We start from the raw sequence: 27101 nt of genomic DNA on the forward strand, positions 1-27101 counted from the left end.
GTGACAGACAGCAAATTCAACTCCACTTTTACCCATATCCTCACTACTTCTTCTCTTGCGAGATCCACCTTAGAGAGGGAAGATCTTTCTTCAAATTCAAGGTGATACAGGTTAGAGGGGTCAGTGCTATCAATAAAAACAAAAGGTCTAGATTTATATCCCAGCTCTATCAGTAATTATAAGGTACTCAGTAAACTGAGAGAGGCTCTTTTATTTTTTTTTGGTTTTTTTTATTTTTTTTATAATTTTTTTATTTTCCCACTGTACAGCAAGGGGGTCAGGTTATCCTTACATGTATACATTACAATTACATTTTTTCCCCCACCCTTTCTTCTGTTGCAACATGAGTATCGAGACAAAGTTCTCAATGCTATTCAGCAGGATCTCCTTGTAAATCTATTCTAAGTTGTGTCTGATAAGCCCAAGCTCCTGATCCCTCCCACTCCCTCCCCCTCTCATCAGGCAGCCACAAGTCTCTTCTCCAAGTCCATGATTTTCTTTTCTGAGGAGATGTTCATTTGTGCTGGATATTAGATTCCAGTTATAAGTGATATCATATGGTATTTGTCTTTGTCTTTCTGGCTCATTTCACTCAGGATGAGATTCTCTAGTTCCATCCATGTTGCTGCAAATGGCATTATGTCATTCTTTTTTATGGCTGAGTAGTATTCCATTGTGTATATATACCACTTCTTCCGAATCCAATCATCTGTCAATGGACATTTGGGTTGTTTCCATGTCCTGGCTATTGTGAATAGTGCTGCAATGAACATGCGGGTGCATGTGTCTCTTTTAAGTAGAGCTTTGTCCGGATAGATGCCCAAGAGTGGGATTGCGGGGTCATATGGAAGTTCTATGTATAGATTTCTAAGGTATCTCCAAACTGTTCTCCATAGTGGCTGAACCAGTTTACATTCCCACCAACAGTGCAGGAGGGTTCCCTTTTCTCCACAGCCCCTCCAGCACTTGTTATTTGTGGATTTATTAATGATGGCCATTCTGACTGGTGTGAGGTGATATCTCACGGTAGTTTTGATTTGCATTTATGAGAGAGGCTCTTTTAATCTATTTTGTAAAGTAATGCTTTTCATCATGCAAGGATAGTTATCACCTGCCATCTAAATAATAGAAGAAGAAAAGGGGGCTTAATGAACTCAAGTAATCTGCCCAAAGTCACAACAAATGCCCTTCTATTACCAGTGCTAAGCTTCTGAGACTCTCTAGGACCAGAAGAAGGAAATCCAGCATGAGGATCAAAAACTGGAAAAGGCTGAGAGCACGTGGAAAGTCCTTAGCTCACTGCCTGGAACATAGTTAAGTTTCCCCAGTGATGTCTGGTATTAGCAACAGAAGTGCATTTTTTTTTTTTGGTCTTTTCTTGAGCTGCTCCCACAGCATATGGAGGTTCCCAGGCTAGGGGTCTAATCGGAGCTGTAGCCACTGGCCTACACCAGAGCCACAGCAACACGGGATCCAAGCCACATCTACAACCCACACCGCAGCTCACGGCAACACCGGATCCTTAACCCACTAAACAAGGTCAGGGATTGAAGCCGCAACCTCATGGTTCCTAGTTGGATTTGTGAACCACTGCGCCACAACGGGAACTCCTAGAAGTGCATTTTAAAAAATGCATAGGAGTTCCTGTCATGGCTCAGTGAAAACGAATCCGACTAGTATCCATGAGGATGCAGTTTGATCCCTGGCCTGACTCAGTGGGTTGAGGATCCACTGTTGCCATGAGCTGTGGTATAGGTCGCAGACGCAGCTTGGATCTGGCACAGCTATGGCTGTGGCATAGGCCAGCAGCTACAGCTCCGATTAGATCCCTAGCCTGGGAACCTCTATATACCATGAGCGCAGCCCTAAAAATACAAAAAAAATAAATTAAATTAAAAAATCTAAAGGACCACAGACAGTATGTAGATCCACAGACTTGTGCACAGAGAAGCACTTGGTGCTGGAAGACACTGGGACAGGTGTGAAGGTAGGAAGTGAGCACACAACAGTGTGCCTGAGTTGCTCATTATCTGCCATCTCAAGGGAAATAAATTAAGACAGAAACACAAATAAAAGCTACAGGAGTAGTGAAATATGCAAATATAAGAAAAATTTTAAAATTCATAAATGTTCCCCTTGATGAATTTCATCAGTCCTAGGGCTTTTTTCTGTCCTTATACACAATGTTTCAGGAGAATTATGTTCCTGTCCCTTATTACAATCAGGCCATAACCAGGCCACCATATCTTTTCTAGTTTTGGAAATAAGACCATTATTTCAGTCCTTGACCTTATTGGGTATATTTGCTCAGCTGAGTGGCTCAGTGTTCATGCAGCAACCTATAGGATGGGAGAAATTTTTGGTAAATCTGATGGATTTGTGTCTAAAGTATATAAAGAACTTTTGGAGTTCATATTGTGTCTCAGTGGGTTAAGAACCTGATTAGTGTCCATAAGGATGCAGGTTCGATCCCTGCCTGGGCTCAGTGGGTTAAGGATCCCGCATTGCCATAAGCTGCAGAGTAGGTCGCAGATGCAGCTTGGATCCAGCATTGCTGTGGCTGTGGCATAGGCTGGCAGGTGCAGCTCTGATTTGACTCCTAGCCTGGGAACGTCCATATGCTACAGGTGTGGCCCTAAAAAGAAAAAAAGGTATATAAGGAATTTTATGACTCTATAGTAAAAAGACAAATAACCCAATCTAAAAAAGAGAAAAAAGGAGTTTCTGTTGTTGCGCAGTGGAAACAAATCCGCCTAGGAACCATGAGGTTGCAGGTTTGATTCCTGGCCTCACTCAGTGGGTTGAAGGTCCCGCGTTGCCGTGAGCCATCGTGTGGGTTGCAGGCACAGCTCAGATCCTGTGGCTGTGGCATAGGCTGGCAGCTGTAGCTCCGATTTGACACCTATCCCGGGAACCTCCATATGTCGCAGGTGTGGCCCTAAAAAATAATAACTAACTAAAAATAAATAAAAACGAGAAAAAATATGAATAAACATTCATCCAAAAAAACCCATAAATGGCCAACAAACACATGGAAAGATTCTCCACATCACGTGCCATCAGGGAAATGCAAACCAAAATGACAATGAGAGTGATTTCACACTTCGATGGCTATAATCCAAAAGACAGAGAATAGAAAGTGTTGGTGAGGATGTGGAGAAATTGTGATCCTCATACACAGCTGATGGGAATAAAAAATGGTGCAGCATCTCTGGAAAACAGTCTTGTAGTTTCTCAAAAAGTTAAACACAGAGCTACTATATAAACCAACAGTTCCAGTTCTAGGTGTGTACCCAAGAGAAATGAAAACATGTTCACACAAAAACATGCACAGGAATGTTCACAGCAGCATCATTCGCAATAGTTGTAAGGTGAAAACAACACAAATATGCATTAATCACTGAATGGATAAATTAAAGGCGTTACATCCATACAGTTAAATATTACTCAGAAATAAAAATAATAAAGCACTGATATATTCTGCAAAATGGCAAAATCTGAAAACATTATGTTAAGGGAAGAAGACAGGTACAAAGGGCCAAATGTATGATTCCATTTATCCAGAATAGGCAAATCTATAGGGATAGACGGTAGATTCATAGTTGCTAATCTAAAGTTGAGAAGATGGGAAGGAGGTTAGGGGTAGATGGTGAGTGACATTTAATGGGTACAGGGTTTCTTTTTGAAGTAACAAAATACTCTAAAAATGATTATGGTGATGGTTGCAAAGCTCTGTGAATATACCCAACATCAACCACACTGTGCGTATTAAATGGATGAATTATATCTCAATAAAGCTATTTTTTTTTTTAAATCCCATGCTTCCGAGGCAGCTGGAGTTCATTGTAAATGGATTGTGCTATGGGCTGTGCCATTGAGGGCAATGTGAAAGTGCAGTAGTTAAAAAGAGTTCTGGAATCAGACTCACCTGGGTTCCAACACTGGCTCTGCCTTCTGTTGGCTGTATAACTTCAGGCAACTCTGTGAGCCTTAATTTTGTCATCAATAGGAGACTTGTCAGAACACAGCCGTGTGACTTTGAGTAGATTCAGTGGGATGATGCCGGTGAAGGGCTTGTCATAGTACCTGGCACTTTGTGACTGCTCAGTAGCAAGTTAGTGGCCTCAGTTTCTCCAACCATGCTCAACCAATTCACAAGTGTTTTCTCTGGTGTAACCTTGGAAAATTTACTTGCAAAGTAAGTCATATATTCCATCATATATTATTTCCATCTTCATCTTTTCCCTCTGCATGCCCCCACCCAAGCAGAGGAGTAATCAAAAACATCACCATTATACTCTTATCTCCACCAACTTTAAAAGAGGGGGGGGAAAAAGTTGTCCCAGTTTAGGGATGAGAGTGATATAGCAGTGGAAGGATGCTCTGAGTGCACATTACCAGCTTTGGTGTGATGTCTTCAGGCATGGAGGGAAATGGTAGTTTTTCAGGCGTAGAAGAGGAGTTTAGGTTCTGTCCTATGAAAAGAGCAGTTGTCCAATATGTTTATTATTCTGTCTTCCACACTGGTCAAGACAAGTGCCTCAGAGAAGGCCATAAATTCATCCACATACTTAATTCACATTCTTATACCATGGGAAACATATTGCTGTCCCAATCCCAACTGCTCATCCATTCTCATCCTGAATATTCAACATTCCTGTCCTTGAGGTACAGATTTAAACTAATTATTCTCTCTTCCAACCAGAGGGTTCCCTGCTGTCCTTCCAGTTGTGAGCTCCTACACTGACTCCTCACTGTCACCTCATGCCTGGCTGACTTTATGCTTAAGGCCATTTAAACCTCTTGCACCATCAGTCCTTTACTGAGGACCAAGGAGAGATTAGGCATTGGGGAGATAGGAAGATTTGGGTTTGGTTCCTTTTTGAAAGGAATTCTAAGTATATCAGAGGATATCTATTCCCCCATATTACAATTGCCTAAAAAATGTGTCTCCCCTGCTGGACAAACATATCTGTAGATAACAGCAATGCAAGCTCACTGAAATAGCAGAGAACAGCACAGAAGAATGATTTCTCAGAGGTCACTGCATAACACTTCCATTTACATCTCATTGGCCAGAATTCAGCTCTTATGGCCTGATTTAGTTATCAGAGAAATTATAAGGGATACGGATTCATTTAACGGAGTGACAAGATGCCGAGAAACAAATCGTAGTTATGTTCCTATGAAAGAAGGGGAGAATCCATTTGGGGGAGCCAGTTAACAATCTCTGTCAGAGAAGGCGCAAATGGTTCTTAATGCGGGAATTATAAATCTAGATTTGTGGTTATGGGCTCCTCTGGGAGCCCCCAAAGCATCAGCAGTCAGGAAGGATGTGGGGCAGGGGAGGTAAGACAGCCAGGGAATGGAACTAACAACAGTGTGTAGCTGGAAGAGGATTTCTAAAAGCCAAAACGCATCCATTAAATTTAACAACTAAGTGGATATTGGAGGTAATCTTTGAGAAAGCTGTTTTATAAGAGCAATAAAGTGGACACAAAGACCTGTGATGCCAAAATTACCATTATTTTGTCCCTTTCTTTGATCAAAGAACAGAAAATATTGGGGGGTGGGGTAGGGACAGATATCTGCAAAAATCATATTTGGAAATAAATCACTGCATCGTGTGCTAGCGTAAAGGATAAACAAAGTGTGGGGTACAGAGGAGGGAGGGATCGAGTGGGCATGAAGGAGGGCAGCAAAGGAGAAACCGAAGAATTAAAGCTGGTCCAACAAACAGGCAAACTGGCAGTTGGCCTCAGATGTAACACTATTTTTAAAAAGTATTTCCAAGACCTGATATGCAAATTTAATCGTGTTTTCCATATTTGGAAAACTTTATATACTGATCGGACATCTCGTTCACTCTCTCCATTCACTCAATTAATCCCATACATTCATTTATTCTATAAACTCCATGAGGGAGGAGACTTCCTGTCTTCATCTTCGACACCTACAACAGTGCCTGGCAGAGGTAGTTGCCCTAAGTTAACTGATCCAAGGCAGAAAGGCTAATTAAGGACTTTCAGCTTTTGCTTTTCACCGTTTCCAGTAGGGCACAGAGACCTACGCAGTCCCCAATCTGAAGAAAACAGACGGCACCGGAGGCAGCACCACTTCCCCCAAGGCAGAAGTCTGTCCCAGGCAGAACCGGGGAACCAACCTGGCGGCGGAACTCTGGAGGAGGCGGAACGTAGGAGTGGCGGAACTGGAAGGCGGCGGAATCCGTGGGCGGTGGAACCTCGAAATCGGCGGAACCAACTTGCGGCGCCCACGGAGCCGCCCGGAGTCTATTTGGAACGGAAGGGTAGTGGCCGCTGCTTCCTGGTTGCGGGTCGGCGCCGAGGGCCGGGTTTCGCAGTGGCGATGTTGCCCTACACCGTGAATTTTAAGGTGTCGGCGCGCACCCTCACCGGGGCCCTCAACGCCCACAACAAGGCGGCGGTGGACTGGTGAGGGCGCTAGGCTTCGAGGCCGCAGGGCTCGGCCAGGGGACGGGGAAAGAACAGGCGGTTTTACCTGCTTAGTTTGGCCTCTCCAAAACTGGGTGCCACCTTCACCATTACAGACTTTCATTTAAAGGCTGGATTTTTGTTGTTACCATAGAAGTTGTGAAAGCCCCATGTGGGAACTTGCTCTGTGCGGATATGTTTGCCCTCGTTCCCCCATCTCTGTTGCTCTTTGCTCTTTCCCTACACTCTTTCCTCACCACCCCATTCCCCCTTTTAACCTCTCCTCCAGTCTCCGGGCTTCTCCCCTCGTGTCAGTTATCTTGACCACGTTCTTTTCCCCATTCTGTGCCTTCTTTTTCTCTCATCCCTGTTTTTTATCCTTATTCATTCAACACTGTGTCGGGCGCCTATGCTCTCACCGACCCTTCGTTTCACCTTTATCTTTTCCCTGTAGAATGATACTGCAGCTCTGAAAATTAATAACCAGAGGAATATAATGCAGAATTCTGTAGCTGTGGCTGCTGGGAAGGTTGGCAAGAGGACGGAAACTTCCTATTCAGTGTTTTGTTTGTTTGTTTGTTTGTTTGGCTGGAAGCCCCACGGGGCTGATCACAGATACTGTGGAACGTGATTCCAGGCACTTTGTGGATGCTCAGTATTCAAAGTTGGACAAGACAGACAGGGCATGTGCCCTCAAAGACAGATAGACCATTAGGGTTGCTTTATATACATCTTCACCGCCCTACGTGAATCTCTCAAGACCCTTTTTTTTAAATTCTAAAGAAAAACAAATTTCAACAAACTTTTTAAAAGCTTCACTAGACCTTTTATCCAAATGCTGTAATGTAGAAATACTAGTCTTGGGGTTAAATAATTTTATTAATGATGGTGCATGTTAGATATATTACTTATTTAGGATGCCTCTTGGCAAGAGAGATATTGTTTTGCTTTGCCTTTTTCTTAAATTTTAACACTGTTTTGTTAGGGGCTGGCAAGGTTTAATTGCTTATGGATGTCATTCGCTTGTGGTAGTGATTGATTCCAATACTGCTCAAACTCTTCAAGTTTTAGAAAAACATAAAGCTGATGTTGTCAAGGTAAGTCAGATCCCACTTTGACCCTCTAGCAGATTGTCTATTTTAAAGTTTTAAATATTGCTAGAATTTCACTAAGTTATATGTACAAATGTTGAAAAGGTTTTAAATATGATAATCAATTTGAGGTAGCCTAATGTTTTATATATATGTGTGTGTGTGTGTGTGTGTGTGTGTATATATGAATTTTTTTATTGTTGTTGTCTTTTTGCCAGTGCTTGGGCCGCTCCCACATCATATGGAGGTTCCCAGGCTAGGGGTCGAATCAGAGCTGTAGCCACCAGCCTGTGCCAGAGCCACAACAACACAGGATCTGAGCCGCGTCTGCAACCTACACCACAGCTCATGGCAACGCTGGATCCTTAACCCACTGAACAAGGCCAGGGATCAAACCCTCAACCTCATGGTTCCCAGTTGGATTTGTTAACCAAGATTATATATATATATATATATATATATAATCTTTAAGGTCACATCAGGATGAACTGTTAAATCTTAGCTCATAGGTCATTTTAAAGCTGATGGAAAACCCTGATCCACCATGTAATGGACCACTCGTTCGCTCATTAATTTTGAACCCCTAACCCATGCTAAGAATATAGCTATAAAAGCCCTCAAGCAATCCATTGTCTAATGAGGAAGAATGAGAAGAAAGCACACATATAGCGTGGTTAAGTGGGATAGTACGAATGGGAAGACACATCGGCGGGATCAGGGATGGGAGGAGGGTCACAGCAGTCACTTCATTGTAGGGGCTGGTAAGCGTGAGTCAGCTAAGTGAAAAATTGGGGGAGGAGCACTTCAGGGGGGGAAAAGGGAGAATACACTCAAAAGAAAGTAGTGTGCAGAAGGATGGCTAAAAGATGGGCTATACATACCTCTAGGCATGATGAAAGAAGGCAGCCGGAGAAATTCACCTGCCCTGAAAGTTTTATAAGGTTGCGAAAGAATTCGGATTTTTAAGTAGGAGGTTGATATGATCGCATTTGCATTTTAGTAAAACTCACTCTGGCAGCAGTGGAGGGTCTGTTGGAAAAAGGCAAGACAAGACAGGGATCATTTAGGAGATTTGCAGTCATTTTGGCAGGAAATTCTAAGGGCCTCAGTTAAAGTGGAGGTGTGAAGGAGTCATATTTAGGAGCCATTTAGGAGGTAAACTTTGATAGCCTTTATAGCAAACAGTTTTAAGGGAGAATCAGAATAGAATGACTCCAAGGTTTCTATTAGAGTAACTGAATGGCAGTGTTGCTGTGATGTGGTGTGTGTGTGTAAAGTCTGTGTTTTTTTAACCTGCAAAGTCTGAGGCACCTGGGGCAATTGAATTGTACTGATCTGAATTTTAGGAGAGACATGACATCAGAGATGGAGATTTGGGGTCTTTTTTTTGTTGTTAACCGCTTTACCGAGATATTCATACCGTAGAATTTACCCATTTAAAGCGTGCAACTCCATGGCTTTCAGTATATTTGCAGAGTTATGTAGCCATCACCACAATCAATTTCATAACCCTCAAAGAAGCCTTACTTCCATTAGCGGCTGCTGCCCATCCCTTTTCCCCATCCCCTTCATCCCTGACCAACCACTAATCTAGTTTCTATCCTGTAGATGTGTCTATTCTGGACATTTCATGTGAATGAGATTATATGGTAATGTGGCCTTTTGTGCATGGCTTCTTTCACTTAGCATAATGTTTTCAAGGGTCATTCATATTGTAGGAGGTGTCAGTGCTCTGTTTCTGGTTATTACTGAATGATATTCCATTGTATGAAATACAGCATTTATTTGTTCATGGACATTTGGGTATTTCCCACTTTTTCTATATTTTCAATAGTGCTGCTCTGAACATTTTTGCAGTATGTGTGAACCTGGGTTTTCACTTCTCTTGGGTATATGCTTAAGAGTAGAATTGCTGACTCATACAGTTACTCTGTGTATATGTAACTTTTTGAGGAACTGCTGGACTGTTTTCCAAAGGGGCCGTGCCTTTTTACAGTCCTGTAGCTGTGTGTGGGGGTTTCGGTTTCTCCTGATCCTCAGCAGCACTTGTTACATGTCCTTTTGATTGTAGCCATCCTAGTAGGTATGGAGTGGTTCTCATTGTGGTTTTGTGGTTTTGGTTTGCATTTCTCTGATGGCTAATGATGTGTAGCATCTTTTCATGTGCTTATTGGCCATTTGTAGATCTTCGAGAAACGTCTGTTCATTCCTTTGCCCATTTTAAAATTGTATTTTTTTAAATTATTGAGTTGTAGGATTTCTTTATGTATTCTAGATACAAGTCCCTTATCGATTTATGGTTGGAAAATATTTTCCCTCATTCTGTGAGTTATCTTTCACTTTTTTGTTGGTGCCCTATGATGCAGAAAAGTTTCAAATTTTGATGTAATATAATTTATTTTTTCTTTTGTAACTGTATCCAAGAACCATTGCTTTCCCCAGTGTCAATAAGATTTACATCTTTATTTTCTTCTAAGAATGTTATGGTCTTAGCTTTTATGTTTAGTTTCCAAATCCAGTTTGAGTTAATTTTTATATATAATGTGCAAGTAGGGAGAGAAATACAGGTGATTTTTTTTTTTTTTTTTTTTTTTTTTTGTCTTTTTGCTATTTCTTGGGCCGCTCGCGTGGCATATGGAGGTTCCCAGGCTAGGGGTCGAATCGGAGCTGTAACCTCCGGCCTACACCAGAGCCACAGCAACGCGGGATCCGAGCTGTGTCTGCAACCTACACCACAGCTCACAGCAACGCCGGATTGTTAACCCACTGAGCAAGGGCAGGGACGGAACCCGCAACCTCATGGTTCCTAGTCGGATTTGTTAACCACTGCGCCACGAAGGGAACTCCCTGATTTTTTTTTTTTTTTTTTTTTTTTTAAGTCAGCATGTATCCTATGATCTTGCTAAACTTGTTAGATCAGTAATTTGGGTGATTTTTTTTTTTTTTCCTACATAGACAATCACATTATCGCAGACAACGACAGTTTGGGCTGTTGGCTGGTAATCTGATGTCTTTGCTTTCTTTTCCTTGTCTCGTGAGATGACTAGGCCCTCTGCTGCAGTGAGTAGGAGTGGAGGGAGGGTACTTGGGTCTGGTTCCCGAGCCTGCGAGGAAAGTACGCAGTCTCTCGCCAAGTCAAATGTTAGGCTTACTACTTGGTTTTGGTTTTGGTTTTTGTTTTGTTTTGTTTTGTTTTTTAGAAGAAATATATTCTCTCTCCCTCCTGTTTCATTTGACATTTCTGGAGTTTTCATTTCTTAGTGTAGATCCATGTTTCAGTCTGGTGTCATATTCCTTTTGCCTGAAGAATTTCCTTTAAGTCCTTGAAGCACACATTTGCTATTGGTTGAGTCTCAGATTTTGCCTCAGAAAGTATTTCACTGGTTTTTCTTTTCTTTTTTTCCTTTGTTGTACTTTAAAGATACCGCTCCGCTATCTCCCGGCCTGAGTAATTTTTGATGCATACTCTGTATGCAGTGTATCTTTTCTCGTCTGGCTGCCTTCAAGATTTTCTCCTTATCTTTGATATTCACCAGTTTGATTAAGCTGTGTTAAGGTCTGGGAGTAGAAGTGTGATAAAGGCCCACATGATCCTGCCCAGTGGAGCTTATGGTTTGTGGATTGGTGATAGGTCAAAACAAAGTAAATAAAGTAATTATAAAGTGTTGTGTGGGAAATGCTTTGAAGTAAGAAAGTAGGATGCTGAGCTAGGGGAGTGGGGAGGTTGTGGCCAGGGGAGACCTTGGCTCTGGGTGAGAACTCTTGTTTTATTCCTTGCTCTTGTCAGTGTTCCATGCTCAGGGATTCACCTGATTTATGATGGGCTCCTTGTGTTCTTTATCTTTAAGAAACTGTTCTTAATGATATCTAGGTAGTATTACATTACGATACTAGAAGTACAATGTATAGATTTGTTTTTTAGAGAAAAAACTTAACATTTTTTTCCAATTTTATGAAAGAGGGACAGCCAGAGTTTTTGTTTGCTTTTGTTTTTTCTTAAATTTCCTTTTGCAAGGTTTTTGTAGCTCTAAGCTGTGTCGTTTTAATTAGAAGAATAGAATGCAGAAAAAGATTCTATTTAGCAATGTAGGATTTTAGATATTGTGTCAGAATTAGATTTTACATTGGCTACTATGATCAAATGGTATACCAACGATCAGACCATTTCAAAATATGGCATTCTGGAGTTTTCACTTGAATTTCCCAGATTATTAAGGCTATGCCTCATTTTTCATATTTTAAAGGCAGGAACATTGTGAAGTTTTCAAAAATATTTTAATTGCAACTTTGAAAAAATCATAAATAAAAATGTCTGACTTTCAAGATGGAAGCTAGTTTCCTCTTTAAGTTAAGTAAGTGTAGAATGTAGCTTGGGCTCTGGTTGATATTTTATAAAAATTATGTTTAGTTCCATCCAGTGCAAGTATTTACTTGATTTCTTCTTGACACTAGGTTAAATGGGCCAGGGAAAATTACCACCATAACATTGGCTCGCCATACTCCTTGCGCTTGGCTTCTGCTGATGTCAATGGCAAGATCATCGTTTGGGATGTAGCAGCAGGCATAGCTCAGTGTGAGATCCAAGAGCATGCCAAGCCTATTCAGGGTGAGGAGAGTCTCTGCTCTGCCAAGTGGCTGCACTAATACACCTACTCTTAGAGTGGTTGGTTTTCCTATTCATTTAATTTTATCACTTCTCAGTTAACTCTTGATTGTTAAGCCTGCTCTGCTGATCTGACTCCAGCTTTCTTTTCCTTGTCAGTACACTTCTGGGCTTATTTGCGCAAATCTTAGTTGATTTGTGCTTTGGTAAAATGCGTTAATTTCAACATCACCCTCGGTTGAGCATGATGAGAAAAATTAAGCTGCTGTAAACAGTCTCATAAATCTAAGCTATAATTTAAGTTAATTTGGCCGGACTGCTATTTTTGGAATTAGCCCTCAGTGCTTACTTTCCATTAATAGAGATAATCAAAATTTTATTCTCATTTTCATATAGATCATTTGTTTGCTTGCAGTGTTACTGATCTGCAATCAATATAGTATTTCTTGGACTCTTGAGGCTTTGACTGAATGGCTCTCTTGACTGAATCTCTTAAATAACTATTTAAAAAACACTGAGTTCTTACCATACTGTTGAACTACATCTTTATCCTGTTTATTGTTCTGAAAATACGTGAAATTCTGTAAAGTCCCATTGAGTAATTTCACAAAAACATTGGGAGATCTGACATTGATTATGGCTAAGATAATCTTTGACATAAAGTTTTAATTAATGAATCATGTAAATTGCTTTGTTTCTTTGAAGTAATATTTCAGATTATTTGGAAATTTTGACCAAGATTCTAATGTCCAGATGACTCATTTTTATATAAAATTAGCTTTTCCTCTCAATCTTGATATGCATATAAATGCATGCAACATTGAAGAACAGAGGGATGTAAAGACTTTAAGGATTATGTTAAAAAGAAAAACTATTCTCACCCCCCACCCCCCGCCCCCGTGCGCACACACAACTAGATATCAAAGACACATCAGCCAAGTGTTATGAAGTAGGTGATTTCTGAATTTTGCCTTTATTTATCTGGTCTTTTCAGATGTTCAGTGGTTATGGAATCAAGATGCTTCCCGAGATTTATTGCTTGCTATCCATCCACCAAATTATATTGTGCTCTGGAACGCAGATACTGGCACCAAACTCTGGAAGAAGAGCTATGCGGATAACATTCTTTCTTTTTCTTTTGACCCTTTTGATCCCTCACATTTAACTTGTGAGTATTGGTTTCTTGTGAAAAGTGAGTCGAGGTATTTGTAATGTGGTTAGTGCTCTGTCCATAACACAGACACACACCCCCACACCCCATCATCCATCTAAAATGTTTAAATGAGAAGCGCATCTAGTTCATGAATCTGCAGCTCCTACTGCAGATACTAAGTCATAGCCCGTAGCATTTGCAAGTACTCTGATGGTTAGGACCTCACATCAGCAAGCTAGACCTTCCCTGTATGGAATCTCTGAACAGAATTAGATTAGAGAAAGAGAGCCGCTGTGTTATTCTCATTCAGATTTAAATTTTTTTTTTTTCCAGGAACATTGAAAGAAACTGAGTCAAACGTTTCTTTTAGTCTGTGGCCAAATTCATTTCTTCCTTTTAAGAAAAATGTTCTAATTCATGCCATGTGTTTTGAGTGCCATAAACAGATGCATGTCAGGACCAGACTAAGCCCAAGGGAGTTTTTTCTTGCTCAGGGTGTTTTTGCCAGTGTGCTTTTGATGTTTTGCTGAGCAACTGATGTAAAAATTAGATTTTAGACAGATGTTTTTGTGACTAAATTATTTAGAAAACATTTTTATTCAATTACCCAGTAGATATTTCTTGAGCTATTGCTATTCGCGTGTTCTGGGAACCTGTGTTATACCAGTGAAACAAGACAGGGATTGCTCCTTCATGAAGTTGACATTCTAGTGAGTCAGATCATGAACTCTGAACGTAATGAATTAATAAGTTACACTATTTTAAGAGGTTATAAATGGTATAAAAAAGTAAAACAAGATAAAGGGGATGAGGGAATGAGAGTGGGCAGGTTGTTGTTTTAGATAAAGTGGTCAAAGTAGGCTTCATCTTGATAACTTGCTCAGCCGCTCGAAAGAGATGAGAGAGTTAACTCTGGTAAAGAATGTTTTCCCCGAATTTGAATAACTCAAAATTCTAACCTGTTTCCACCAACATTTATTGAGAGGTGTGTCTCTGTGTATGTTGATGGGGGGAGAGAAGGACAGATGAGTAGAAATTAAAGTGAGAAATCCATGGGTATAAATCATTACAATACGGTGGGTTTTGGCCTTGTATATATGAATGTGTGTATTTGAATGTATGCATGTACACTCACTCCTGCACTCACCAGGCTGCAGTGAACTGCAGTGCCATGGGAACACAGAGCAGGGCTGGTCCAGCTGACGGAGTTGGGGGGTAAGGAAGGAGGGGAGGACGGGACCTGGAAGGGTGACTTCTGTAATCGGAGAAGGAGACAAGGCTTCAGGCTGATTTACCGCATCTCTGTCAATTGGTTGATGAAAGCACTGTGTATTTCAAAGCATCAGGTGACCTAATAAGATCTTTGATTTGCTCATTGAATGTGCCCGGGTTGTCGAAATTCTTGAATACTTTGCTCCCAGTATTTAAAGCAGCCTTGCTAATTGCCAGGAGCCGGGGTAGATAAAGTGTTTGATGATCAGATACGATTAGTATTAGCCCCAGTTTTGAGGAGGACTATTTTTTCAGTCATAAAAAGGCCTACTTTGTCCGGCTCAGTGTGGTGCTGCCTCCTTGACTGTTTCTGTCTCCTGTACACATAGTGAACCGCTCTTGGCACTTTTAGTCTAGATAGAGAAAAGAGAACAGTCTTGACACATCCCAAGGTTCCATTTGATACTCAGGAAGAAAAACGGAAATATATTTAGATTGAGTAGCTCATGATAATGATAAAAAATTAGTATCATCAAGTCAACAAATATTTGAACTTGCCGAGTGTGGTATGCAGACCCTTTGACTTGGGGGATTTTTTTTTTTTCTTCTTCTTCTGTGGATTTTATATTCTGAAAGTCTTTGGATTTTGAAGTTATGGGATATAATGAGGAAAGGTTTTTAATGAAAGTCCGTGCTATGAATTTATTTGGAAGAACAAACATTTGTTCTTTCTGCCAGTAACCTTCTGGTATCTTTTTAATATAAAACATTAATTTAGAGTGCTGAGCTTGGAGGCCTCTGATGAATTGTAATGGACCACCTGTTTCAACTTGGAGAACATTCCCGTTATGTTATGACTGCCTAACTCTGCCAGTTCTGTATTATTAAAATTATCATTACCTTGCTCTCAAAATTGTATTGGAATAAAGCTCTATGCTAAACTTGATTAAAGTTTAATCAGAGTGTTGCTTCTCTCCACACAGTACTCACCAGCGAAGGCATTGTGTTCATCTCAGACTTCTCCCCATCTAAGCCTCCATCAGGCCCTGGGAAAAAAGTTTACATATCCAGCCCACACTCCAGCCCAGCTCACAGCAAAGTGGCTGCAGCCACAGGGGCCAAGAAGGCTCTTAATAAAGTGAAAATCTTGATCACTCAGGAGAAGCCTAGGTAAGTTACAAGTGTAAAATTAACAGCAGCGTTCTTTTATTTATTCAGCATTTCTCTGTTTACCTTCTATTCATGAAAATCTCATTTTTGGAGATGTATCAAGATTGATTTTCTTCTTCATATCACCTTGTATTGTTTTTAATTTTGAATTTATAAGAGGAAAAATGTTTTTCGTTTCTTCCTCTAAGAAGAGATTCAGCATTGAACGTGATTCCTTTGTGTCTCCCCCCCACCCCCGTTGGCTTTTATAGATGAAAATTTTTGCTTCTGAAATTTTTTCCTAATTTTTCACTTCTGAAAATAAGAGGTAAAGATTCTAAAATAGTGGCCACAGACTATATTAAAAATTGGGAGACAAAAGCTAGATTTTCAGCCTAAATACATTTTCCTGACTTAAATGCTATATAATCTCATTAACCGGTAAAATATAGGTGTTTATTTTATGCTTATAAAGATGTTTCCCTGGTTAAGGGTCAAGATTCCAGGGGCAGCTGTAGCCTTGTGATTGAGAATGTGCTTTAACATTGCTCAGCTTTCACTCTCCCAGTCCCTAAAACAGTGTTTTAAAGGATTTCACAGGGTCGTTGTAAGGATCAAGAGATGCGATAATTTCAGCACCTAACATGGTGTCTGATCCTTAGCATTCTTTTGGTAAATGCTGTTGTTTATTTCAGAAATTGCAACTGAATAAAATTTTATTTTAAGGAACTATTTATGCATGAAAAATAGATTTCTGTCTCTTTCCTAGTTCTTATATTTTTCCTTGTTCTTATATTTTTATTGCTTTGGCAGTTTTTGCCATTTATTTTGAAGCAGGCGTTAATATGTTAAGATTATCCTACTTAGACTTTGCAGGTAATTCCCTGAAAAATATATGGTAAAATACAAATTGCTCTATAAATATATTCTGAATTTATATGTAAATATTTTTTAAACCATAGGCTGGTTAAGTTCACTTAATTAATTCCCTATCATGTGCCAAAATAATTTAATTGCTCCTTAAATATCTTGAGAACTTTTTACTTACTTTTCATTGAGTCTGTATCATAAATATTTTTTAGTCTGCATAGTTTTATAAGTTATGATTCATATAAGTTGTATTTTCTCTCATGCAAATCATATGTTCATCTCGAATGTTGGGGAAGTACATTGTTTATCTCTGCAGATGGAATTGATCTGGGTGCTTTCACATGCGTTATTACGTGTACTCTTCCTGCAGTCCTGGGAAGTAGTACGGTGCCCATATTATAAAGGAGGCAACTGAGTCTCACTTTGTTTTAAAAGTCACTTAAGCTCACCCAGCTAGGAAGTGCAGAGCCAGGATCCTCATCACTCCATCCTCAGTTTAACTTTATTTTAAATTTTAAAACCTTTTAATAAAATTATTATGTAAAAAGAAAATGGTAATTATATGAAACGTTGAAGTACATTACACATAAATTTACTGTAAAGTAAAAGGTTGCAATCAACTACGTACAACAATCACAAGTTACTAAGTGATTCTTAAGACTCTTTAACAGTCTTTCTAGTCCTCATATTATTTCCTCTTTTATTTACACAGAAGAAAATGCTGTGATAACTGAACAGAATACTTGACTTTGTTTCAAAACAGATTTAAGACAGATTTAAGTGAAGGAAGGCAGAGTAGAGGAAGTGACTTGCCCAAGGCCATACAGATCCAGTTTCCTAGCCCTCATTACTCTAAAGGCATGTTTTAATTCTGAGGTTTCATTTCAGCAGTCTGTCTAGTTTTTCTGATTACAAAATGAAAATAAAGCTGCTATCTTAGGAATACTTTATATAGTATTGTCACTTAACATCTCATAGACTTCTTTAAATTTTCAAAAATACAGAAACACATCTCTATCGAGCCTGTATGTATGTATGTGTGTGTGTGTATATATATATATACACACACATACATATATGTATATATGTATATATGTATACACATACATATATGTATATATGTATATATATACACACACATATGTATATGTATATATGTATATATGTATACACATATATGCATGTGTGTGTGTGTGTATATATATATATAGACTGACTTCTTCGTGTCTAAATCAGATGTTTACTTTTTTCAGTGCTGAGTTCATAACTCTCAATGATTGCCTTCAGTTGGCATACCTGCCGTCCAAAAGGAATCACATGTTGCTACTCTATCCTCGAGAGATTTTAATCCTTGACCTTGAAGTGAATCAAACAGTGGGTGTGATTGCAATAGAAAGAACAGGAGTTCCATTTCTGCAGGTATCTACAACTTATATCACCAAAAGTTGATTATGGATTATATGGAGAAAAACTGTAATCTTGCAAAAGTCCTTAGTTTCATTTTCTCTTTTCTATTTATTTAAGGATTAACAATGTTAGTTTATATTCTTTATTTTTCTGCACTTTGGTTTGGTTTGATTTAATCCTAGATATTCTTTTTACTGACCTGGAGATATGTACCAAACTATTTAAGTTACCTGATAAAGATGATTTTTTTTAGGATTATAGATGGGTTTATTTTGAAATATTCACTTAGTCTTAAAGCTGGAGGGTGATATGTGTATTTCTGTGGGTTGTTTTGATTTGTTTTTTGCCCGTTTCTCCAAAGATGACTTTTATGAGTCTCATAGTATGTATATTTTTAATCTGTTGTTTTTAAAAAATAAATACATCATCTGTTCAAAGGTAATACCTTGCTTTCAACGTGATTGTTTATTTTGCCTACATGAAAATGGTTGCATAACCTTACGTGTTCGAAGATCTTACAATAGTATTTTCACCACTTCAAGTGAGGAACCAGGTGAGTTTATATCTCACAATAATGTTACTTGTATTTTTCTTCAGAATTATTTTATAAACCTGTATGTGATAAATACTAGCCATAGCATGAAGTTAATGGATAATCCTTGCTTTAAGAAAGTAGAATATGGTTATAACATGAGGCATAAAAAAGCACAGGCCCAGGAGTTCCCATCGTGGCTCAGTGGGTTAAGAATCTGACATAGTATACGTGAGGTTTCGGGTTCGATCCCTGGCCTTGCTCAGTGGGTTAAGGATCTAGCATTGCTCGGGGCTGTGGCGCAGGTCACAGATGTGGCCAGATCCAGCATTGCTGTGGCTGCAGCGTAGGCTGATAGCTGCAGCTCCGATTCGACCTCTAGCCTGGGAGCTTACAGCAAAGGTAGTAAAAGATTGTATCAATGAGGCAAGTAGATGTTATCTTTTGCTGCTATTTCTTTAGCACAAGTCCAGCCTTGTATATACCTTTGTCATTAACAACCCCTTGATTTCCTGCGTTAGGAATTTTCATGGTAAAGTGACATAGGTAAATAAGTCTCCAGGGCACTCAGTTGTCAGTTTCCATCTTACCCTGGAGAATAAAACTAATGTTTTTGTGGAACGGTGTACTATGTAAATGTAAAAGTGACTTCTGCATCTTTTATAAAGTATTATTATTTTCAGGCTTATTGTAGATACTGTAAATTAGGATGGGCTATAAGTACACTGTTAATTTAAACATGTATCACTGTTGATCCTTTTTCAGAGAATTTTCTTTATTTTAAATATTAAACAAGCTCTTTAGATTATCATTGTTATTTTGAAATTAAACGATGTAGTCAGTCATTAAGTGAATTATCTTTATATTCTGAAGAAATTAGTTATTGTAAATAAGGATGCCGTTTTTTAAAAACCTTGTATTAGTGAAAGGATGATAGACTTTCTGGTTGAGGTTTTATTTAAGTTAAAATAAATGGTGATATTGATGTGGTTGCTTTTTAGTATTTAAAAGAAAACAATACTTTGTTAAGATCCAGATCCTGTCCAGGAGCTTACCTACGATTTACGAAGCCAGTGTGATGCGATCAGGGTGACAAAAACTGTCCGTCCCTTCAGTATGGTGTGCTGTCCTGTCAATGAGAACGCAGCTGCCCTCATAGTGAGCGACGGCAGGGTCATGATCTGGGAGCTGAAGTCTGCTGTTTGCAGTCGGAATTCACGGAACAGGTAAATGAACCAAGAAGATCTCTTTCGTTTTGTGTCCTTCTCTTTTTTAGGGTACACGGTCTTTTTTCTACTAGAATTATTTTTAAAGTGATAATTAGGACTTTAGATTCATACGAAATCATGTTGACCTACTAGAGATATTTCACCTATGGGCTAGATTAATGAATACTGTAGAAGTGGATAGAATGCCGTCATCTGTAGTCGGCCCTTGGAGTTACTAACCTGTGACGCAGGTTTTAAATACGTAAGAACTGTGTACTGATTATGTCTTTGCAGCAGCTCTGGCGTGTCACCTCTGTATTCACCAGTGTCTTTCTGTGGAATTCCTGTAGGAGTGCTACAGAATAAACTCCCAGACCTCTCCTTAGATAACATGATTGGTAAGCTGCTTTGTTTTTTTCTCCAACTTTCAAGTCAGGTGTACTTTTTGAAGGGAAGCATTAATGGCAATGATTGCACTTATTATCAAGTCAAAGGTAATACTTCAGAAAGCTAAAATGTAGACTCATTCTCCCTTAAATAAATCAGAGAGGTTTAAAATAGGTAAGCATAACAGTACCAGAAGTAGTTTAGATAGACTGGTATTACAGTGTTGGAATTAGAAAATGTTCACTTGTGAGACACTGTGATCTGAATGGAAGAGCTGGCGGGAGGCGTCCGGATGCTGCACGTAGCCCTTGCTGGGCTGCACGGTGCCTCCTCAGGGCCCCCGTGCTCGCTGGTTCCTCGGCTGGGGGTTGAGCACACACTTCTTCTTTCCTTCTCTGGTAGGCCTAGTTCAGAATTCGGCTTTGATCTCCCAAGCCTGATTTATATGTTCCCTACTAGTTATCACTTGATTATAATTGTGCTTTTACTCATCTGTTTCCACAAGGATGGGGCAGTGCTTGCCTCAGCTTTGCACCCCCAGCACTCAGCACAGGGCCTTGCACATTCTAGATGTGCAATAAACAAACAGCTATCGAGGGAATTAAGTAACTGAACAGTATTAGAAAAAATCATTTTAACTTTTCGACTTCTATTTTCATGTCGGAAATTTAGTTTCAACAAATGTTTATTTGCAGATAAAATACTGCTTCACAGTTATTTAATTATTATAGGGCCAGGATATAGTCAAGGAAGAATGAGGATTGGTGGTTTCAAGTGTCACACAACCAGAAATCGTAAATATGCCAAGCAATGTTGACATCTAATTCTTTTTAAATTGTGGCTAGTGATTTATAAAGGATTTCTTTATCATTATTTGTTCTTCTATAATGCAATTAAAATGGACATTATTTACTAGGGTCTTTTGTTTAAATGCTAGCAGATGATATACTAGAAGGATCATTACCTTATTAATCTTATGAATCAAAGACAACATTTATTGGGTGCTTAAAACTATGTTAAATACTGTACCAAATTCTCTGCATATTACCTCAACAACCCTGCAAAGTAGGTACTATTATTATTATTTCCATTTTTTTTTTTTTTTTTTTTTTTTTGTATGTGGGAACTGAGTCCCAGAGAGAGAGTAAAAAACTTGCTCCAAACTACACAGCCAATAAATGGAAAAGCCAGATTTGGAGTCTAGTCATCCCAGTCTGGACTTTGCTCCTTGGCCATGGCCTCTAGTCCTGATGGCTTCACTTAATCTTGAGTAAGATTTGACTTCTCTAGACCCTGGTCTCATGTTTCCTTCCTTGTGTTCAGTGACACCAATTTTTATACTTAAAATTCTTTCTTTTCACCTTCCAGAAATAAATCCATATGAGGAAGTTTAGACACATAATTGTTTTGCAAAATTTATTTTATCAGTAACACAATTTTCTGAGTTAATCAACCTTGTCTGCACTTAATGTAAAATATTAAAGTGAAAAGAATTATAAACACACATGCACAGAACTAATTAGTAACATGAAGCCTGCAGGAGGTTGAAATTTTATGCTGTTTAGGTATCTAAGTGATATAAATTACGTTTTTTAGGAGACAAAAGGCTGCAGATTGTATAGCACTTCTTGACAATGTTGTTGATTTAAAAGAAATAAATCTTTGTTACTTGAAAACATTTTAATTAAAACTTTTAATTAAACTTTTAATTTGAAATTCACTGTGTACTTAGTGATAATTGAAAGCAATTCATTTAAATACAGAGGCCTGATTTATATTCATTGGGTAAAGGCTGCTACTTCTTTAGGCCTAATCTGCCCTACTTTGTGAATGCTCTCACAGGGAAGATGCTTGAACTATAGGCAGTTCCCTGAGGTCACTTCCAAGCTGCCAGAGGTTGATAAACATTGCACCTACCTGTTAAACTTCCCATTCCTGTAGACCCCATCTTTGTTACTAAAGATTGGTTTCCATTTTATGACTTATCCTAAGGGATCATTTTATTTGGGTTCTGTTGATGGCCATTTTTTTCTGTATATCTTACAGATTTTACAGTAACATTACTAAAACAACTTCATAGCTTTAAAGGGTTTAGTCAAGTCTGCCCTCATAGCGCAGCAGGCAGCACGTCAGTCTCATGAAGGGTTTAGTCAGAATCCCATTACCCACTCCTAGTAATTATTTATATTTTCCCCTTTCACAACGTGTGTGTGTGTGTGTACATATATATATACATATATATACACCAACCTGTGTGTTCTTTATTATGTACTTTTGACAACTTTATCCCTATATTCAATAGTGGTTTAAAGGAAGAAAAATTTTATAACTATTATTAGTGAATGGTTTTGATTTTGTTGCCCTCTTTGTGATCACATTTTGTTAGCATGCTTTTGTTTAAATCATCTTTTTAGTTTGAGATTTGCTAACCTGAGTATGAATGCTGCATCTAAAAATAATTTAAGATTTAATTTAAGACTTAATTTCAGACTTAATTATTGAGGAGTTCCCTTGTGGCATAGCAGGTTAAGGCTCCAGTGTTGTCACTGCAGCAGCTCAGGTTGCTGCTGTGGTGTGGGTTTGATCCCTGACTCGTGACCTTCCACATGTTGGAGTGGCCAAAAAATAAAAATAAGTAAAAAGAACTTAACTATTGATCTGGCTTGTATATTATGTATTATTTACTAATACATATTTATGTTTATTTTAGTTTTTTATATAAAAATATGTAATCATGAGTTCACCTACTGGTGCAGTGGGTTAAGGATCCAGTGTTATCACTGCTATGGCTCAGGTCAATGCTGTGGCATAGGTTTGATCCCCGTCCCCAGGAACTTTTGCATGTTGTGGGTGTGGCCAAAAATATGTAATTATATAGCTTAAATGTTGTAATTATATGAACACATTAAGATTTCTTATTAGAAATTTATTTTTTATAAGCAGCTTCCTTTATTTTTTATATTTTATTTTATTTTTGTCTTTTTGTCTTTTCTAGGGCCACACCTGCGGCACATGGAGGTTCCCAGTCTAGGGGTCTAATCAGAGCTATAGCTGCCTACCACAGCCACAGCTACAGCAACACCAGATCCAAGCCTCATCTGTGACGTGCACCACAGCTCACGGCAACGCAGGATCCTTAACCTACTGAGCGAGGCCAGGGATCGAACCCACAACCTCATGGTTCCTAGTTGGATTTGTCAACCACTGAGCCATGACAGGAACTCCCTCATTAGAAATTTAAATGAGTTCTTTGAACCTGCTGTTTGCGATTACCAATTTTATGTGCACTTTACCAAGTGCATCAGATTAAAAAGTAACCCCTTTGAAAGGTAGTAAGAAAGGAATGTGCTATAACATCTCAAGCTATGGAAACTGTCCTCTACCCCTAGTCCTCTTGATTTGCCTTTGGTGCCCTAAGACCAAGAACTTTGGCTGAATTTTTTTTTTTTTCTTTGTTCTTTTTGTCTTTTCTAGGGCTGCTCCTGCAGCATATGGAGGTTCCCAGGCTCAGGGTCTAATTGGAGCTGTAGCCACAGGCCTACGCCACAGCCACAGCAATGCTAGATCAGAACTGTGTCTGCAACCTATACCACAGCTCACGGCAATGCCAGATCCTTGACCCACTGAGCAAGGCCATGGATTGAACCTGCAACCTCATGGTTCCTAGTCAGATTCACTAACCACTGAGCCATGACGGGAACTTCTGGCTGAAATGTTATTTCTTAGAAGACAAAGGTTCCTGAATTCTGGATAGCAATGCTTGAGAGTGATCCATCCTTTGAGATGCTGGATGATGTGGTTTACGTCCCATGGCCAAATAAGACCCAGTGTATAGCTCTAGCGCCTGGAGTGCTACCTTCCACCTTCTAGAGCTGGATATACTTTTCTAGACCTGAAGAGTATTTCCACTGCAAAGCTCCTTTAGATTTTTAAGATCAGCATGTGTTATAATTGATGTATTTGTGTTTTTTATTACAAACCAGGGCAAAGTGCAGTTGCTGGGGAAGAACATCCCAAAAGCCCCATTCTGCAGGAAGTGCACCTCAAGTTCTTGCTAACAGGACTGCTCTCAGGATTGCCCTCGCCGCACTTTGCCATCCGTATGTGCCCACCACTGACCACAAAAAATATCAAGGTGTACCAGCCGTTGCTTGCTGTGGGTGAGTACTGGACCTGTTCTTTTTTTAATTCTTAATGTCTGTTTTAACTTTTTAAGACATTTAAGTTTCCTGGTTACTAGCAGGTCCTTTATTCTCCTTGAGAATATTTTGAGAGGAGGAAAAAGCTAAATGAAACTGTGTAAATATTCATCTTGAAATACTTCTGTCTTAGTAATCTTTTATAATCACAATAACTCATTCATCTGACACCAGATGGCAGAGGTCCTGATGCCATAGGTAGCTCTCTGAAATGTCAGGAGGGTAGTCCCTGTGTGATGCTCAAACCAGACTCCTTGTCTTTTCTTGGCCCACCTCAGGCTCATCCTGCCCATGTCATTTTGTTTTGGGTTTTTGTTAACCGATAATATTGTCATAGTTAATCGTTTAATAACAGCAAGTTTCTTCATTTGCTGAGAATTGTATGTTAAACATGGTATAGTATTATTTAAAGTGGCTATCATCTTTATAAACTAAGATTTGCCTTTTGGTAGGAATTGCATATTTTTATGTTGTAGATTTAAAAAGTTGGTCTGGGTTTTAGCTTGCTGTAATTTCCATAATTTCATGGTAATGTAATTAACCTGATGTCCTTGACAGAGAAAACCAATTTTTAATTTGCCATTAAGTATATAAGATTAAAATGAATTTCTCTAAAACTTTGAAAAAGCGTATTTGTTTGACATGGGCAACATTTTTTTAAAGTAAGTTCTTCGTTTAACTTCTGGCTTTCTCCAGGTCAGTAAACGTGTGATTTGTGATTCTTTTTTTTTTTTTTTTTTTCCTAAAATGAAAACCTGGATACATGTATCTCATGGCCAGTGTGCCTCAACTTAATGGCACCTTCAAATGGTGAACATGAATGGCTCATTGGAGTATTTACTGTTTGGCAGTACTCTTATTTTCTCATTTTTTCCATTAACTTTTTTTTTTTTTTGCTTTGTAAGACCGCACCCAGGGCATATGGAGGTTCCCAGGCTAGGGGTTGAATCAGAGCTGTAGATGCCTGCCTATACCACAGCCACAGCCACTTCAGATCCAAGCCGCATCTGCAACCTACACCACAGCTCACTGCAACGATGGATCCTTAACCCACTGAGTGAGGCCAGGGATCGTACCCACAACCTCATGGTTCCTAGTCGGATTCGTTTCTGCTGCTCCATGACAGGAACTCCTCCGTTACTATCTTTTGAAAGTGATTTGAAAGTTAAGGTTCAGTGGTCTAGATATAAGGTGTCCAGATTATGAAATGCAGGTAGAAGTTTAATTTTTCCTCTGAAAACTATTGTTTCATATTAAATCTCTTTTAGAGATTTCGATTGGGATTTGTCAGCATACATAGTGTGTACATCTCTGTATAATGTCAGTCTATCTAACTTGTCAATTAGGATTTTATTAATTTCTTGGAGGAAATTACTTCTTGGGATATTTAGATAGCAAGAGCTAAGTCAGGCCCTGAGATTTCTGTTGTAGAATAAGCTGTATTGTACTGCTGTGTGGTGAATATCAAGTTATTTATTGAGTTTAGTATAATAACAAAGTAAAAGCAAAAAAAAAAAATTAGAAGTGCCTAAAGTTTCATAGAGTTGTTTAACAAGAGAAGCAGAGTTCAACTGGAATTGCTTCTTCTTAGGCTCTGAGTATTAGGACATAAGGTCCAGCATCATCAAAATGTGCAGAATGTAGAAATCATGGTTATTATGAGCATCTGCTAAATGAAAAGTCTTAGTAATTCTTTAGATGTTTTCTCAGTACTGGAAGATACTGTGGAATAGCTGCTAAATGTGAAGTGTAATACTGCATTTTTCTAGAATAGTTTTGCAAGGAATTCCTCAAGCTTTAGTTCAGCAAGTTAGCTAAAATTGGAATTTTCCTAGCATTTTTACTTTTATTATTATTATTATTATTATGTCTACATTTATTGCTTTGTATGACTCCACCAATATTTTTAAGTCATGTGCAGTGAGAAAGTGTGCAACCACTTACACCGTTCATTTTTCTTGCTTAACTTATAAAAACACGTTAAGGGCTGAGACATTACTTTCTCAGGAAAGTATTACGTTCTCAAGTGACTCTGTTCCTTCTAATTCAATTTTAGACACATTACCTGAGACTGTGAAAAGCTTTAAGCACAATAATAACTGCAGATCATGACGACAGTGATAACAGAAATAGTGATAATCAGGTACTAACTTTGCACACTGAGTGTTTTACACGTTTCTCATTTCATCTCCAGCAGACAGGTTTTCCATTATTCCCATGTTAAAAGGGTACACGCACAGCTTCAGTGTGGGCAGGTAATTTGCCAGAGTTTAGGGCAGAGCCAGGCCTTAAAGTCAGGCTTCTTTAACTGCAGAATCCACAGTTAGCCACTGCACTTCACCATCTCGTTCTGATTTAGTTAAAGACAGAACCAAAGCAAAATCTTTGTGAAGAAAATCAGAAAAATCTGGTCATTGAGTTCTGCTATGTTGCCTTTTTGAGGACCAGCTCTAATAAACATTCAAAAAGCTTAAGAAAGTGCATCTTCAAATTTTATGTGTTTTGAGTTAGAAGTCTTGAAGTCTTTCTTTGAAAATCTGCCCGTGGATTTTGGTAAGATTACAGAGCACCTGAGATTAAGCCCATTTTTAGGTCAGAGAGAAGACAGATATTTACTCTTTCGTCACTCCTAGCTTGGTTCCCTTTTATACAAGATAAATATTGTGAAATGATTGAAATCTTGAGAAAAGACTTTCGTTAGCTCTGGGGCTTCCACTAGATTAATTCCCCTGTATTATGTCATTTAATAGGTACCAGTAATGGTTCGGTCCTGGTGTACCATCTCACCAGTGGGCTGCTGCACAAGGAGCTGAGCATCCATTCGTGTGAAGTCAAGTG

At 38.9% G+C, this 27101-nt stretch overlaps 2 protein-coding genes and 1 long non-coding RNA gene across 8 annotated transcripts in view; 2 read left to right on the top strand and 1 right to left on the bottom strand.

The window, feature by feature from the left end:
• Window positions 1-6183, top strand: part of PLPP4 (phospholipid phosphatase 4) — a 542787-nt gene extending 536604 nt beyond the window's left edge. The window contains exon 8 of the mRNA XM_084995735.1: window positions 6053-6183. Coding sequence (XP_084851861.1) covers window positions 6053-6055 — 3 coding nt within the window. The 3' untranslated portion in view covers window positions 6056-6183. The remainder of the gene's footprint in view (window positions 1-6052) is intronic.
• Window positions 3929-6285, bottom strand: LOC146397102 (uncharacterized). Of its 2 annotated transcripts, none has more exons than XR_014827070.1 (3): window positions 6044-6183; window positions 4399-4475; window positions 3929-4177 (listed from the first exon to the last, which is right to left on the bottom strand). It is a non-coding gene; the product is annotated as an uncharacterized LOC146397102 (long non-coding RNA). The 2 variants fall into 2 exon arrangements; XR_014827069.1 differs by having other exon boundaries at window positions 4055-4177; window positions 6164-6285.
• Window positions 6286-6309: 24 nt separating this feature from the next.
• WDR11 (WD repeat domain 11) overlaps window positions 6310-27101 on the top strand; it is a 55545-nt gene continuing 34753 nt past the window's right edge. For 2 of the 5 annotated variants that reach the window (XR_014827002.1, XM_084995674.1), the window contains exons 1-11: window positions 6310-6452; window positions 7438-7549; window positions 11996-12149; window positions 13141-13314; window positions 15495-15681; window positions 17784-17949; window positions 18376-18490; window positions 19500-19695; window positions 19975-20075; window positions 24048-24224; window positions 27014-27098. Coding sequence is in view for 4 of the 5 variants with exons in the window: in XM_084995674.1 (XP_084851800.1) it covers window positions 6367-6452; window positions 7438-7549; window positions 11996-12149; window positions 13141-13314; window positions 15495-15681; window positions 17784-17949; window positions 18376-18490; window positions 19500-19695; window positions 19975-20075; window positions 24048-24224; window positions 27014-27098 (1553 nt within the window). In the remaining variant the exon portion in view is untranslated. Of the gene's footprint in view, window positions 6453-7437; window positions 7550-11995; window positions 12207-13140; window positions 13315-15494; window positions 15682-17783; window positions 17950-18375; window positions 18491-19470; window positions 19696-19971; window positions 20076-24047; window positions 24225-27013; window positions 27099-27101 lie in introns of those variants that run through there. The other 3 variants (XM_084995675.1, XM_001924356.7, XM_084995676.1) reach the window with 3 other exon arrangements.

The sequence above is a fragment of the Sus scrofa genome, chromosome 14, assembly GCF_054392235.1.
Source record: "Sus scrofa isolate SSC_HxYL_T2T_F1_AM1 chromosome 14, Sscrofa_HxYL_maternal_Yorkshire_Landrace_v2.0, whole genome shotgun sequence".
Taxonomy (NCBI): domain Eukaryota; kingdom Metazoa; phylum Chordata; class Mammalia; order Artiodactyla; family Suidae; genus Sus; species Sus scrofa.